Source organism: Rhipicephalus microplus, chromosome 10 (assembly GCF_043290135.1).
Source record: "Rhipicephalus microplus isolate Deutch F79 chromosome 10, USDA_Rmic, whole genome shotgun sequence".
NCBI lineage: Eukaryota > Metazoa > Arthropoda > Arachnida > Ixodida > Ixodidae > Rhipicephalus > Rhipicephalus microplus.
In genome coordinates, this window is record NC_134709.1 from 74,991,012 (window position 1) to 75,008,224 (window position 17,213).

General features: G+C 41.8%; 1 protein-coding gene across 1 annotated transcript; it reads right to left on the reverse strand.

Annotated features, from left to right (window-relative positions):
• Nucleotides 1-10,662: 10,662 nt before the first annotated feature.
• On the reverse strand, nt 10,663-13,518 carry LOC142774768 (uncharacterized). Its single transcript, XM_075875804.1, has one exon. The coding sequence runs from the start codon at nt 13,449-13,451 to the stop codon at nt 12,714-12,716; it is 738 nt and encodes a 245-aa protein (XP_075731919.1). The 5' UTR covers nt 13,452-13,518; the 3' UTR covers nt 10,663-12,713.
• Between the last annotated feature and the right edge of the window lie 3,695 nt (nt 13,519-17,213).

Genomic DNA, 17,213 nt, shown 5'->3' on the forward strand with positions numbered 1-17,213 from the left:
CGATATATTGGGGTGAGTGACATTAGGTGGCGCATGCCAATAATTGACGAGATGCTCAGGTTCAACAATATACCTTTTTCAAGCAATCCCACAACGCACCGCAAGCGCGGAGCAGTATGAGGAAAGTCGGTACGCCGAGAGAACCGGCCCTTTCTCCGCCTGCTGCACGTTGGCACCGCGCGAGCTCAAAATAAAGAAACATGCCGTCGCTTGTTGAATGGGATCCGAACGCGCACCTGCATGTATATCTACGCATGAAATGTGAAATGGATAACGCTGTCAGTGTAAGTATCACTGGATGGGTATGCGTGGAAGATCAGCGGCATAAGAGTGGTTGCGTACCGACACTTGTAATCAAAACATGCTTTCGTCCAGAATGTGAGCGGGAATACAGAATTCGTAGTTATGCAACGATTAACTGCTCATAAAGCACTGTGGGATTCATTATCATGACGGTTTGATTCGGTCGTTAAGGCAAGACTGCAAAGAAGTGTTACAGCTACAAACTTTTTAAACTTTTCATAGACAAATCATGCACTGCAAATAAGAAAAGTACACACATTCGAAACGTGTTTAAAGACGAAGGAATGGAACTAGAATTCACGTTAGAGATGCCTTGCTTCAATAATTTGCGGTTTCTCACAAGATGCTTCAGTGTCTGCGGAGCATATTTGCTGGCAGAGTATATTGCGCGTTGAGTGAGACCACTGCTGAATTTCGCGTTGGCGCAATCAAATGTAGTTTAGTGAGGAATATTGATAGCGTACCTACGCTCGGCAAAGAAAGAAAAAAACTTTTACACGTTATATGAGCAATAGTTTGCAGCTGCAAGAAGGCATGCACAGTGTTTTACCTATATATAATATTGCATCAGTATGTGGACAGCTCATTTTCACTACAAAAAATAATAATAAATAATTCGAATTACCTCCACCCACGAACAAACTGGGAATTTCGCACCTAATTCATGCGTACGTTTTGCGCAGTCTGAAAAATGTTTAAAAGCAATGCGAGGTGAAGGTAGTGTTTTACTAACCAACATTCCTTTCGTAGAGCTGAAAAGGTAATAGGGGTCTGCAGTAGGAAGAGAAAAGTACTATAAAGGCATGACAATTGTTCTTTCAATTGTTGTGCAAGAGTTCCTAATTGAATTCATCTTGTGTTAACATATATAAATCGGTAAGACTGGTTGATATATCAATATGCGCACAGAGCATCAAAATTTGTTGAATGAAGTCATCTCTTCTTACCTTGAATTTTCAGTAATTCAAATGCGATTTCATTTTTTGGTGGCGTGGTAACCTTGCAGAGTCACCCTAGCCAGACCACGCGAGAAATATCGGAGACAAGTCATGAGAAACACCGCACTTAGTTTAAGTCCACTCACCTTCGCTATCACTACAACACAAGACACTTGACCTAATAATCCATGTTAGTCTTTTTGTACCTATTTGTGACATGCATGACGCACCCTAATTTTCTCTTATGTTTTTTTAACACGTGCGACAACCTTTTAGTTGTGAGTAAACGTTTCTGGTGTACATATTTGTTCCCTGGTCGTGCTTCATCTTCCTTTTTTTGCCCTGTAGGCTTTATCCAAATCTGCAGTTGCAGTTTCATGATAAGTTGGTAGATGCATATTCTGTGAATGGCGAGCAGTGGTCTAGTCAATGTACTTTATTTTAAGAAGTTCTGCTTATTTGTAAAGAACTTTTTAAATAAACCAGAACTGTACAACTTACTCGTAAACAGCATCAAAGACATCAATTGATTCCTAATGCATCCGTGAATTTGTAGACATGTAGTTTTTGCACTTTTTAGGCAACGAAGTTGTACTGTATTTTTTGTTATGTCGAAGCCGGAAAGATGATAATAATTAACTAAAGGTCTAACTGATGCTTCTTAGCCGCTCAGCTGGTTGAACATGGGAACAAATGCAAATCGTTGATATTCCATCGCACCCAAACACTGCAGTTTGTCAGTTAATCACGCAGTAAAATATCATGCCTTGCCGAGTTCGCTTGATTTGAGAAGCGCAGGCACGGTGCAAACGGGAATTCGAAACGTGAGGCCCGTGAGCTCGTCACGGCAACCGCTCTGGCATACCAACTTCCCATAAGCGCTTGCGCGCTCGTTGGCAGCGCTAGTGGGCTTGAAAGTGGTCTATTTTCACGCTAGAGATAACAGATAAATACAAATATCTGGGCGTATGGATAAGCAATGGGACTGAGTATCTAAGAGAACACAAATATACGTGAAGACTAAAGGTAACAGGAATGCAGCAGTGATGAAAAACAGGACACTGTGGAATTACAATTCGTATGATGTTGTCAGAGGAATATGGAAAGGGGTCATGGTTCCTGGTCTGACGTTCGGCAATGTGGTCTTGTGCATGAGATCAGAAGTTCAAGCAAGATTAGAAATTAAGCAACGTGGAATAGGTAGGCTTGCCTTAGGAGCACACGGGAATACACCAAATAGGGGAGTACAAGGTGATATCGGATGGACATCATTTGAGGGCAAAGAAGCTAGCAGCAAGATGAAATTTGAGATGCAATTGAGAGAATTGGGGAGGAGCCCTGGGTTAGGAAGGTACTCAGCTACTTGTACATGAAGATTGTCGATATGAAATAGAGGAAGCGCACCAGAAAATCGACTAATAGATACTTAGAAAACAGCAGGGTGCCAAATAAAAGAAAATTATTGGTTAAGCAGAAGGAAAAGGAAGCTTAGCCGATACATGGAGAATTGGCATGATTAAGAAGTCCTCACTAGAGATCTATCGAACTTTTAAGCAGGAAATTGGCAAAGAAAGGGTCTATGATAATACTCAGGGTAGTTCTTCACTGTTTCAGGCCAGGACGGGAGTATTACGAACCAAGACATATCGGGCCAAGTACGAAGGGGTAGACATGGTATGCAGTGCATGTGGAGAGGAGGAGAAAACTGCCGAACACTTGATAATGTTCTGTAAAGGGCTTCACCCTATAGTTGGGGAGGATGGCGCAGAGTTTTTCATAGCACTGGGATTTAGGGACAGGGAGGGCAAAATATACTTTAAGCGAGTAGAATTAACTAGAAGGAGGTTATCTGATTGGTGGCTAAAGTCAAGGCACGAGTGAAAATTAAACCTTTTACTGCAAAGTAAGAGTCCTCAACCTCACGATTTAAAAGGGAAAAAAAGAAATCTAGTTTTGGTTCACCAACTAATACGGCTTGGGGGCGTTAGCCACCGCCCGATCTAAAGGGCACAGCCATATCCATCCATCGATCGATCCATCCATCCATCCATCGATCCATCCATCCAACCATCCATCCATCCATCCATCCATCCATCCATCCATCCATCCATCCTTCCATCCATCCATCCATCCATCCATCCATCCATCCATCCATCCATCCATCCATCCATCCATCCATCCATCCATCCATCCATCCATCCATCCATCCATTCATCCATTCATTCATTCATTCATTCATTCATTCCAATCCAATCCAATCAAGCCTGTTGCAACACCACAACCACCACCACCACCACATCCACGTTAACGAGATCTGTAGATTTTCGGTATTCAATAGTGTTTCCGTTACTCTCTTCTCCTTCTGCACACATGGCTGTGGTCATATAATCTAGTTTCCATAAACGGGTCTCGAGTCCACTTTGTTCAAATGCACCCGGAGTGGGCGTTGGTGGTTGGTATTTCGAGCGCCGCTGTATTCGTATTCTTCAACTATCTCTCTGTTTCCGCATGCAGAAACTGAATGTAGAGCTGTCCCCGCCATTATTCCGATGCAAAACCAGCAGACCTTTGTGAACCAACAGCCATTGAAAGGTTGTATAATGGTGTCGCATCAGAGCGACCGATTCGCGATCACTACGGAGTGACATGACACGACGACAAGATTTCGGTTAGATAAAAAATGGTGCTTGCAAACGCTGTTCCTTACGTTCAACAATTAGCGAACGCTGTGCTTGGTACTGCTAAAGTGGCTTGTTGTTAAAGTACTAGTATTAAAAGTATAAGCATTCAAAAGTCCTACGCAGCACTTCAACTACGAAAAAGCAGTTAAATGAGGGAGGCGGAAGGGAGGAGTCGAGCAAGTGATCACTTACGGCGCAAACCGACCAAAGTAACTATATTATAGGCGACTTAGGTTCGATATTGGTGCGCCAGGACAGACTAGTCAAAAAACCAGTAGGATGCTTTTAGGAAAGATGCCCTCACGGCAGTTTGTCTACGTGGTAGCAATCCGTCCAGAAAAGATGCAACTGCCCCAACTCAGTGGGTAGTAGTAAGAGTTACAGTGGCGGCCGCAAAAGAGGAAACAGAAGCAATTGTAGTGTCCTATGTCATAGACCTTTTAACGTGGTGGCCGCTGTGTGTGACGTCGACGAGTCTATTTTGCTCGCGCAAACGCCAACGATGATTTTCCCGAAGGGGGCACGCTCCTTTTTAAAGCCGAAGTTTTTATTCAGCTGACTTCTCACCACATGCATCAAAGGTGAAAACTGGAAAAAAGAGATATAAAAGCAGGACTTCTTTTTGCCGCGGAATGCATGAAGCGGATCATCCTGCGACCTGCCAATACTCTTAGGGTGGGTCAGGTGGACAAGATGCGTGCACTATGAGGAGGCGTTCAGGGCGTGATATAATGGTAGTTCATCTCACTTTTTTTTCTTCCCAAGTTATTTGTGTTTACGAAGAAATTAGAACAGAAATAAAAAGGTGCTGAAGTTGTAGGGTACCAACTTTTCATGTAAAGATCGCATTTCTTACGAAGTTATTGACTAAGCGGATGTGATGTGGATATGGTTTTATTGAGTCCAATTTTCCTTGGAAAAAACAAGAAGCATCTAGAAGATTGGTTATTCACCACTTGTTGCAGGTTAAAATAAAATTGATACGTTGTCGTACAATTGAGCGTATGCAATGAGCTTTCGTTAGCCATGGCACATACAAATTTATAAATTAGGTTTATTTCAATAAATAAATAATTAATTATTCCGAAACCATTTCATCCACCTCGAGGCACCACACTAAAACACACACATCTGTTTGTTTTATTCAGCAGCTGGGTTTACGGCGCTTCAAGTTTCGTCGCTACTGTTTGCTTCCACAAACTTCTGACAATCAAATCAGTTGTAAAAAGTTTGCAGCAACATTTCCCTGATTTCATTAAACGTCCTCCTTTTTTTAAAAGCTTAACAAACCAACAAGTTTAAAAACAAGACCAAAACTAAAGTTTCACTGATTATTTGTGCTCAGGCCTAGTGCATTAGACGTAGCTTTCTCTGTCGACTTACCTTTACATTATGGGCCTCACTTTTGTGAAACGCTCAAAGACATGCACAAACGTGTGTGGGGCAAGTCAGCTTGTTGTAACTTTTCCGAATCGCTGCGGAGAATTCACCCGTGCACGCACATCATTAAGAAATATCGTTTCTTAAACATTCCTGGTGGCATTCGAGGTGACATCGCACCTCAGTTGTCGTAGATTTAAGCAGAAAAACAAGAGACACATATTTATGGACGTCATTATCAGGTACGTGTGCTCCAGTTTAGGTATTTTCAAAGTTGATCACGTCAGCGATGGTCTGATATAACACATCGCACTCGGCATGCTCAGCTTCGGTATCACCCGGATTGGAGCCTATAGAATTCCGATGATCATTAACAGTGATTACCTTCAGTTCTTGAGAAATTTAACAATTCAGCATGCTATAAAAAGCTTCATTCTCACAACCCTGCCATTCAACGAACCTCAATTGAATTTTAAAAGAGTTAAGCACTAATGTTTGCTTCATTGCTCATTTTGATATAACTTTAGACGCTGCAGTGTTTTTCGGCCCGGTTGTAGATGTTCTTCACGAATGTGACAGCGACCTATATACTATAAAACGATGTTCATACGAAATTTGCATTGTCTTTGAAAAAAACACCCTGCATAAGGGACCGGCTTATGTAAACTGCCATCAATTATTAACAACAAATTCCGCTCCTCTGACTCAGTATTTGGTGTGGTGATTCAAACTGAAGCCTCACACCTCCCATTGAGCTTCTCCTCTCCGAATAATTATTGCGCGATTCGGCAGTCCCGTATCTAGAGCCCCCGTCTTACTATTTCCGGCCGTCGGCATTGTGCTGGGAACATAAGATGTCAAGGCAGTGTAGAGGACAGTAAATATCAGTTTTCATCGTACTCTCAGAAATAAAACGAAACTTTACTACCACCCAGATTTACTGCGTCAGTGTCAGCAGTTTTCTACACCCTCACGTTCAAGTGCTCAGCGACAATTCCAGCGGAAGAAGGCTGGCGTCATAGGGCTATGCTTGCTGGAGTTTATTCGCTCGAGAGCAGGAATTCGCGAGTTGTTGGTCCCGACACTACCTGGCTTAAGACACAGCTGCAAACGATGAAATCTAGGGAAACGTTTTCATTATATTGTCACCTTTGGGTTATCAAAAGTTCTGCATACACGTGTTCGTAGAAGCGAAATGAGGAAAAGCCCCATATATATTGTACACGTGTGAACCCCCCCCCCCCCCATATTTTGTCTATGTAGTGCTCTGTTCTTTTTTGCACCAGTAAACACCTCCTGTCCAAAAACACCTTCTTACATTTGGTAACTCTAATGAGCCAGTAAACGGCTACAAAAAAGAGGGGGCGAAAAAAAAAGAAACGAGGTAAATTTCAGGACTAGAAAATTATTCGTGCCGCGAGATGCGGACGCTTCTGCTCACATTCCGGAAGCCCATGTGTTAATCACTCGACTATCTAGACCCGCTAGCGGAGCGTAACACAACCTTAGCAAAATGTTTTCTTGAACTTGCTGCCTAATGGCTTCTGAAGGCTAAAAATGTGCAGAAAAAACAACTCATGTACAGACAAAGAGCACGGGACTATTGCGAATTCGAGAGACTTGCGTGTTCATGCACGAGACGCGAGCTAGCGGCACGAGACGTCAGGGTGCGCAGTGGGGGTGTAGACGACACCAACGCCGGTCATCATTATCATCAACATCATCATTTTATTCGTCATGAGCGTCATCGTCATGGCATATTGCGGGTACCTTCCATGTACTGCGTCGTGATGGCAGACGGGTAATGTGTGGTCTAGAACGCGCTTGTCCTTCACCGCCCTCAGCATCATCGTCAGCGGCTGCTACGGCGTACAAGCGCCCATCCCTCCCAGCCAACGAAAAAGCCTCAATCTTAAGGAGCTTTGTTCCAAAAATATAGAGAAAGTGAAGAGCAGCCATATATAGTAGAGATAGCAAAGATGGATAGAGCAATAAAAGTGAGCATGAGAGAGAGAAGAACAATATATATATATATATATATATATATATATATATATATATATATATATATATATATATATATATATGGTTGGATATATATATATATCCATCCATCCAACTGCGCAATAGGGGTACTAAGTCTGAGAAAGCAGCGTTGCCCTACTCCTACTCATTTCCTTCTTTGAGGTCTAACTTTCAATTCCTGTCTCCGGCCATCGCTATATATATTCTGGAATGGAAAGTGAGACCTCAAAGAAGCAAATGAGTAGGAGTAGGGCAACGCTGCTTTCTCAGACTTAGTACCACTATTGCACAGTTGGATGGATGGATAGATGCAAGAACATTATTTGTAGTCCTGAGAAGTGCGACAGCCCGCAGTGGGCTTCTCCCCCGTTGAAACGGGTCGGCCAAGCCTGATCACCACATCGTCGGCTCTCTGGACGGCCCAAAGCTGATCCCCTTTCTTGGTGTTTATCGATGTAATGCGAAGCATGCGGTGGAAAGGTGACAGTGTTTTAAATTTTCTATTGAGCGAAGCGGTGCAAAGTGGCGCTAAATATATGTACAAATGTTGTACTCAATGATATATCTAAAATATTAAACCTTCGCGCTTCATAAAAAGCGTGCAGTAGAGCGCACAGATTTAGGTGTAAACAGAATAACGCTTGAATTAGTCATGCATTCCCTACTGAAAAAACCCATATAATTTCATACAGGATCCGTATGCTTCAATACAGGGGTTACAGGGGTTAATACAGGAGCTGTGGGAGGACCAAATGGGGTATATAGGGCTTATACAGGACCCTCGTGGTGCTATGTAGGAGCTGAATGGGACGTATATAGGGGTATGTAGGAGCTATGTAGGAGCTGAATGGGACCTGGGAAGAACATATAGGGGCATGTAGGAGCTATGGGAATGCTATGTAGGTCGCATCTAGCACAATATAGGAGCTAATGGGGCTGAATGGAGACCATCTATAGGACTTGCATAGGGCTCAATGTCACCCTTAAGAATGAATGTAGAACATGAATAGAACTTATTAGACTGAATATCTAGGCAAGTATAACTTTTTCTGCTATTGAAGTACCCAAATTTTCTTCAGCTCTATTAGTTAGCTGTACACATGCAACCCCAAGAAATAACCAATTTTAATTAGTATATATCATGAGATGCAAATATAAGCTACAGCAAATTAGATAAGTATATCACATATTATCAAAGTAATTTCATTTGTGATCACCTTAGTTGTATGCATACTTACATTTGCACAATTTATGTTATGATATTTATGCAAAAGATCATTCAAATATATTTGTGCAATTATTAATCCTTTCATTAAACTGGTAAATAGTAAATAACTTCCTAGTATGTACACAATTTACAAAAAATATAACAGACAATTCAACCTGAAATAGATTCCGGAGAGATACTTACACCTAGTCTCACTCACATGCTCTGGCATTGCCTCAAGGCACAAGGAGCCAGGATTACCAAGGAAAAGTGCGAATGATCTCTATGCACCTCGAATCTTGAGGCACAGCTCTGGGCTATCTATAAGAGGGCATGACACAGTCGAGGGGCAAGGCCTCTCACTTCTGACGTAGCAGCTGCCCTCTGTGCTCTAAACACTGAAAGACCTCAATAATGCCATTCATCCATCTATACTTCCCCTCAATAAAAAAGCACATAAAATTTTATTATAAAAAGTTAAAAAAAGGTTTTGCAGTACTAGGTTGTTGAAACAAAACTACGTCAAATTTTCAGTTTAAGTTTTCACGCATTGCTTGAAATGGTCAATCGGAGAGTTTCGTTGGCTTGGCACAAGCTTGCTCATTTAAGAACCGTACTTGGCTGTGTTTATTTGTCTGAATATGAATAAGAGCAAAAAACTTTTGTTTCATGTGCTTTCACCTGAACCTTTGAAAACAGCTTGTTGTACGTACGTATGCATGTATGCACCGGTGAACCATGTATTTCCAACGGCACTTATGTATTAAAACAAAATTGGTTCAAATATTCAGTTCAAGTTTCGATGCATTTCTTTAAATAGTTCAATGGTGTTTGGGTGACACAAGCTTGCTTGCTCCTGAAATGTACTTGGCTCTGCTTAAAAGCTGAATACGAGCAAATAGTTCTAGAGATTGTGTTTTGTGTGCTTCCATCTTAACCTTTGAAAACATGAAGAGCCTAAAAATGCCAAATCTCTTAACTCAATTAGTTTTATGTATATTTTTTTCTGAAATAACTCACGCAAGACATGTATAACATTCCTTGGAAATTAGAAGGGCCTAAAAAGGACCATAAGTTTTTTAGCTCAATTACTTTTTGGTCCTTTTACATGAAGTAAACAATTTTTATTTTGTATATATCATGACAATAAAGTATATCCCAAAGTATATAAGATATATTCCCAAAACCTTTTAGTTACATTTGTGATTAGCTTACTTGCCCACATGTTCAAGTCCATTTACATAACTTGTGCTGTCTACACAAGCCAATTCATACAAATGTTGTAAATGTGCTACTGATTGATGTTCCTTAATCCTAACGAAAAAGAGTGAATTATGCAACTATATCGGGCTAAATGTTGACATAGTTTAGAATACATGTGGAGGGTTTCTGGATAGGTAAAATAGCCTACAGCCTGCTCTTGCTTGGTATATATTTTAGTGTTGTGTCAGAGTGAAACTTATGTATGTCTATGCCATTTATCATATTTTATGTCTCATTCATATGGCATGTGAAAAGGTTTAAAAATTTGAGCACATTGTAATGAAGTTTTCAGTCCTCGTAACAAATTGCTTTCCACACAAAAAGATGAAAAACATGTTTCTTTATTTTTACATATGAACTGGTCAATTCTGTACGAGTCAGATTCAGAGGACATGCTTCTACTCCAGTACAGTTAATACATAAAATCTCGAAATTAATACAATGCAAGGCAAGAAAATATTAAGATAGCTTTGTACTATTGGTGCAACATACTCCCCACTCAGTACAACTAGTACATAAAGCCTCAAAAATAAACATTGACACTCAGTACAGCTACTACAGAAAACCTCCAAAAACAAACATTGCCACAATGCAAGGCTAGAAAAAAAGCTGCGGCTATTGAGGTTTTCTGCGGCTTACTACAAAATGATGCATGGCTTCAATTACATACAGGCATATATCCACATTCCACAGCAATGGAATGAAGAGCCATCATGTAATTTATTTATTTGTTCATACACACAACACTGCCAAGACAATAGTTGCAGTTACAATGCTGTAATATACAAAAGCACAACTAACAAGGCCATCAAAATGATTACTTTAAATGAAGATTTTAAAATGCAACAAAAAAATGAAAGTCAGCTGTTTACAAATCATTGGTTTGCCCGATACTGAAATACACTTCAACTGTTCAGCCACCTCACAGTATGACACAATTGCATAAATACCATGAAATAAGTTCATAAAAAAGCAGTAAGAGTCATTTACACTTGTTACATTCACATTTTTTCAGCTTCATTGCATGCTTATGTTTTATTATTGCAGACATTGAAATGTGGGTGCTTACAACAACGAATCGTTATGCTGTGCAGGATCATTCACACTTATAATCACATTCAGGAACCTCTCTCTTTCATATATTCCAGTGTATGTACAACCTGACATTGCATATGGACTGTTCCTTACCGGTCACACTTGAACTGCTTTAAAAAATTTTGTTCCACTGATAGTTGAAATCTCGAACTACTCTACATACTGCTTTTCCAAAAGTTTGTTGAGCAAATTACAGAACTACATCACCTGTTAATTTGTTTTGTATTGCCATATTCTTTTCTCAAGTTTTGTTATTGCACTACATTACTGCCAGTGATTCTCAGCACAAACAGCACCTGCGATGTTCAAGAAGCTTCAAGACTGCAGTAGATCACTTTGTCAAGATTACGCCCACTTCTGGAACATTGCAGAATATTCTGGAACCTAGGTAACTGCTAACGAGAATGCTAGAATAGTCGATGGCAAATGTATAAACACTGATGCACCTCACCACTTGCCAGTTAATCAACGGCCAACTTTCTGTTTACTGCTATCAGAGCCAGTGGGAATCGCTGTAATCTGACCTTCAGTTTATGGGCCACAAGTTCAGCCGAATAAACAGTTTCATCTCGCAATCACAGTCTGCTCCCATTGTCCCCGTCACGCCCCCGTGACATCTGGTGGAGGTGCTGCTTCTTTCATGTGCTAGACTCCCCCGTCAAGCCGTCAACCCATTCCACGTCGCGGTGAAGACACCCACGCTGGCCACAAGCAGCGAACAAGCCGCAGGCAGCAATGTTTACCACCAGAGTACGAACCTCTACAAAACAAGGCTCGAAAGACCATTATGGCCGTAGTGCGGGAAGAACTTCGCTGAATGTTTCTGTCATGCCAGCCACAAGTTTCATCGATCGCAGACATTGTCAGACAGAAAATCTGGCTCTCAATAAATATCGCTGAGACATCGCAACCGCAACCCCAAGCCATGAGCTATGCTGCTGCTGCCCGACACTACACTCCACCTCTCTTTGTTCAGAAACTCTTGTTCAGAAAGAAAACTGCCTCCTTGAAAGGCAAACAAAATATTCTGTATTTTTAAAAAGTACACTTTACAAAAGAAAATAATTACATATTTGAAGTAAGCACACAAATATACATAAACTGACCAAGTTTCATGAACATTGATCAAGAAATCAAAAAAAATTTTGAGTTCCATGTTATACAGATGTTCGTTTACTGAAAGTTCACTGCAGCTTGCACGTGCCAGCTAGGCACGACTAACTTTTACTCAGCCATCCGGAACTTCCTACAAGCATGGGTGGACAAATCTATCTTAGATTACTTTCAGGACCTTTCGCAAGACCACGAAGTGACTACTGTATTTGGAGCAACACACTCACTTTTACGCCAGGCCATATGGAACGCCTCAATGTACGATGTTGTTCGAGCTGCTGTTCAACGTTTTTGGCCACAACATGCTCATATAGAGACAAATAAAAGTAATCTATGAGTTCACATACTACCATTCATGACAAGAACGAACCTGCCATATCAAAAGCAGCTCATTCAGTTACTTGTGTGGTTCGCAGCAATGTGTACCTGCCTTAACTGGATATGTTTCTCATCTGCCACAGAGGTTTGGTAGTTATGATGCTCGACTGCAGACCAAGAGGTCACGGGATCATATGCTGCCCACGGCGGCTGCATTTTGATAAAGGCAAAAACTACTGAACCACTTGCTTGGATTAAGGTGCACATTGAAGTACACCGAAGAGTCAAAACTTTTAAAGCCTTCCATTACAGCATCCCTCATAATCATATCGTGGTTTTGAAATGTATTTCTTTACCACTTCTGTGTCTGCCTGTGAAATTAATGTAACCTTAGTCACGTTCCACCATGTTAGGAACTGCACAAATGTAGTCTTCTTTGTCATTCAAAGAGACCAGAACACATGCTTTGCCAATGTCGTTCATCGTTAGAGGGAGGAGCGAATACACTAAAGAAAAAAAACAGTCGGAAATGTGTGGCGGGAGTCCTGCAACGTTGTTGCCAGCAACTATCCTTGTGCAAAGAAGGACAGTCCCACCATTTAAAGCACAAGTTGGATCTGTCACCTCAAATATTCTTTTAATAGAATAAAAGCCTCCAGTTTTGCTCTCGAACACAGAGCTGTTTTTCCTTCCAGCTTTGTACGATTCACTGTGAAAGATTGTGCCCAAAATAGAAAATCTGAAATGTTCTTGAACGATTGGAACTTGTCCACACCATGTCTGCAAGCAAGAAGACTCCTGATGACTGAGAGAAGGAACTTGTTTCGGTGTTCCAAACAACCATGCAGCTCCAATGTGCCGTGCATGCTCAGTGATTGGGTTACCGAGCATGTTACTACAAAAACTGAGCACTTTTGATGGCAATGGAAGCCCTGCAAGCAATAACTGGAGCTCTTGTGCCATCACTACTCTTTCCAGCACCTGCGCAGGCACAGCTTTTGCAGCACTAACAAGTTTTAAAAGGTAACCATTACTGTTTTCGAATGCGAAAGCAGAATGGGCCCACAAAGGACCAAACTGTCTCGCAGCATCAGCCAGGTGGAGAAGCTGATGCACATTAAAGCTCATACATCGCTGTCCATAGAGCCCGGCTGCCTGGGATACAAAGGATGTCAGAAGCCGTCCTGAAAAATGCAATAAACAACTATTTCCTCACTGATGCTATAGAATATTACAACACCTTTTTCATGCAGCCTCTCTTGTTTCAAAGAAGTAACATTTACTGCGCATAAGCCACCAGTGAAGAGATGAACATATTAAAAAAGCTGTATTTAAATACTTTCAAAAGTGGAATGGCCTAAAATAAACATTACGAAGCAAGCGTTTTGTTGAAATCTATAAATATCGCAAAAATGCCCAAGTTCGCCTTTAAGCGTGATCACGCCATGGTGACAAGAATTTCAAAATATTGTGTAGAGCATCACAGGTGTACACAGGAGTTATCTTTCAGTAGAGGGGGGGGGGTAAAGTTCATAGCAGCATCCCTTTCCAAATACATCAATTTACGGGGCTGCCTTTGTGCACCCCCCCCCCAGTCACAGACCCCCTTCCTCTCTATTACATCAATGTTGGGGCTGGCTTTGCACCCCCCCCCCCTCCTTATGCACACAAGGGCATTGCGATTATTAGCCAATACATGCCTCACGTCGATATGCCTTACGTATATGTCTACATAAACACATGCGAACCAGTGCGTACTACACCAGGCCGAGCCTCTGACATGGTGGCTATTCACCCAGTTTAAATTATAGTATGCTAGTATGGGGCACTACAAATGAGAAGAATTTAAATAAACTAGAAATCTCACAGAAGAAAGTTCTCCGCCTATTCAATGATTATTATGGCAACGCCAGGGAAATTCCTAGCGGTCCATTATTCATAAAACATGGTATACTTAAAGCAAGACAGGTGTATGAATATAAGCTATAACTTTACATTTATAAAAATAAACTCCACACTACTACGGCACCGGAAGGCGCACTCAAATACTCGCTCCGTAGGCAACCATTTCGCGTTCCTGCTACTAGGACTGGATATGGCAGAGCCCCGATTGCATACCACGCCCCACAGCTTATAAATCATTTAGGTGAACAATTAAATTTTAACCTCTCATTAACACAATTTAAATATCAGATAAAACATCTCATTAATTGAGTATATTAAACATCATGTTTTCAATAAACTTCTGGCTAGGTTACACATATGCTCTCACCGTTGGGTACAAAACGCGTGTATATACAGTAGTATGTACGTACATATGGGCACATGTATGTATTAATATGCGAGTGTATTATATGAATATATCAATACGTATGTGTTTTTTTTAATACGTAATGAAAAGAGCCTCGATGTCTGATTCTGTGTCTATGCAGCCTATTTTTTGTACTTATATACCACCTATTTTTGCTTTTATGCTATTTCTGTGTTTCTATTATTATGCTGCTCCTTGTATTGTGATAATTATTATTCAATGTAGCACTGTTTGCTGAAATTTTTTCGCGTAGCGAAGCCACGTCAGGCCGAATGGCCTTTAGCTTCACTTCGTTTTTCTGTATTCTCTCCAGAAATAAAATCTGTTAATTTCATTTCATTTCAAATCTCGACACAGAGGGCAACTTGCGACTGACCCTATCGCCACATCGTCTTCTCAGCTTTCGCTCTCCCTCTCCCCCAGTGGTGGTCAAGTGCTGTTGGATGCTTTTCTTTTGCTTCACCAGCAGCTACTCCTCAGTGTCGAATCGCAGTCAGAGGGGCGCGTTCTGAGCTCGTTCACAAGGCCGCAAAATAGGCCATTTTCCTGGACCTGGGGACCATAAACTAACCTTTTTATGCTTCTGAAAATTTCGTTCGTAACAAGCACACAGCTACAATGCAACTCACGGAGTCCCAGCCACTGCAAGTCGACGGTGTTTCAAGCAGCGCGTCAGCACTGACATATGCCAGGTGAGATTGAGAGGAGCAAGAGAGGGGTGCTCATCGAAAGGGTAAAGCAGCTTTAGGAGAGTATACCATGAAGGGAAGTGTAGAAGAGAACGAAAGGAATGATCGTCACGGTTTCGATAATCAAACGCGTCTAACTCCACTATTACAGCACCGTTTCGAAAAATTCTCACAGCTCCGTGTTTGTCATACACTCGTTCACAATTCCCCACCACAATTGAATTTCGACCTCTCGGTGGTTTACGAGCCCTCTAAAAGGAAGGGGTCTGCAACGCTTTTTCTTCTGAATTCTGCAGCACTGAAGTTTGTGTAGTGCTGAATACTGATGAACACAAAAAGAATTATCGAAATTAGAACACGGTAAAGGACGTTATTAGCCTTCAAAGTTCAAAACCTCAGCAGACAACAAAAAAAAACAATTCCTTTCCCATTTCACTCCGAGTCTCCCACTAACATCAAAGGCCATTTCAAATCACCTCTTATAGAGACAGTCTTCTTGAGAACTTGATTATTCTTTCAATGGCACGATTGTTTTTTACTGTGAACTGAAGACAGTTTTGTAAAATGCAAGTGATTGCGCTTTCAGTTGTCAACGTGTTCTTACCTGCCCGATCAATGTGGTCAGATGACAGCTCTTGCAAAAGCAAGAGAAAAATTGCCTCAGACAGGAGGGCGAAGTGGCGGAAATATCTTGGCAGTAGCACAGGGTAGCAGCATGGTAAACAGTAAAATAGCAGCCAGTTTCGCCACTCGTGCGCCTTCCAATAGCACCTCTCTCGTAGCGTGCGAGGCAGCCGGGTGAAATGATGTGGAGGACGAATGTTCAGCAGGCGTTTGTTGATCACCCTCAATGTGCTTGGACGTCCTGTAGGGGGGCAGCAAACAGTTCTAGTCAACTACTAGTAAGAAATTCTCCATATGATTTAATGGTCCCCTGAAGCATTCCAAAGGAAGCTTTTTATGCAACACTAAAAACATCATTACATGGCAACTTCATGCATTCATGTTACTGCTGCGGACAGTGACATAGTGGACGCGGTGTTGTTTGCTGACCCAATAGACATGAGTTTGATCCCATGCATAGCAGTACCATTTTGACAAAGGCGAAGTGCTAGAAGTGCAAGTGCTGCATGATATCAGGGCATGCTTAAAGAAGCACTGACATCAAATTTCAAGATCAAGATATGCCCATGATTTGATCGCTTGGTATGAGTAGGCCTTTTTGGCCAAATTTGAATGGCATGGAATGCGAGGAAGTTATTTTAATTCGATGTCAAACAGCGTAGACAAGCTAAGGAGAGAAAACTGGAAATATACTGCCCTGCGACATCAACACAAGAGCTGCGTGTTCGGTGTGATACATTCCACAAATACCACCCTGAGTGACGATACGCTAGTAACAATGACGTCGACGATCTGAGTGTGTTTGGAGCCGACTCCCAGCCATGCTCTCACTATTGACTCTCCTTGCTGTGTTGAAGCGTGCGTGCACTTCATAGTGTTGCATCGACTGATTTGGCATGTGTTCCGCAGCATGAGTACTATCATTCAATGTGACAATACGTGCCAGAATGTCGAGAAACTGCTGCGCAGTGACAACCGGCACGTCGAGGCGTGGAAAAAGAAGAAATAGCGTGGCGTTTCATGCCTTTCCAAGCCACGAACCTCAACATAGCCAGTGAGTTGATGCGCTGATGGACAGAGAGACTAGACGCCTAAGAATAGCCACATTTGCTCGCTTCACTTTGCGCCGAGCTGCTCCAGGGTAAATTCTGTGTTGGTGAATAAGGTGGGTTTCACTGGCAGTATGAGGCTCCTTGTGAGGGCCGGGGCTAAAGGAAGAGGGGAAGAACGAGTTGGCACTGCTTAAGCTAGCCTGCCAAAAATGCA

Bases quoted from the DNA above. Each gene is read 5' to 3' on its own strand.
- LOC142774768 (XM_075875804.1), bottom strand. From the start codon at position 13,451: ATGAGCTTTAATGTGCATCAGCTTCTCCACCTGGCTGATGCTGCGAGA.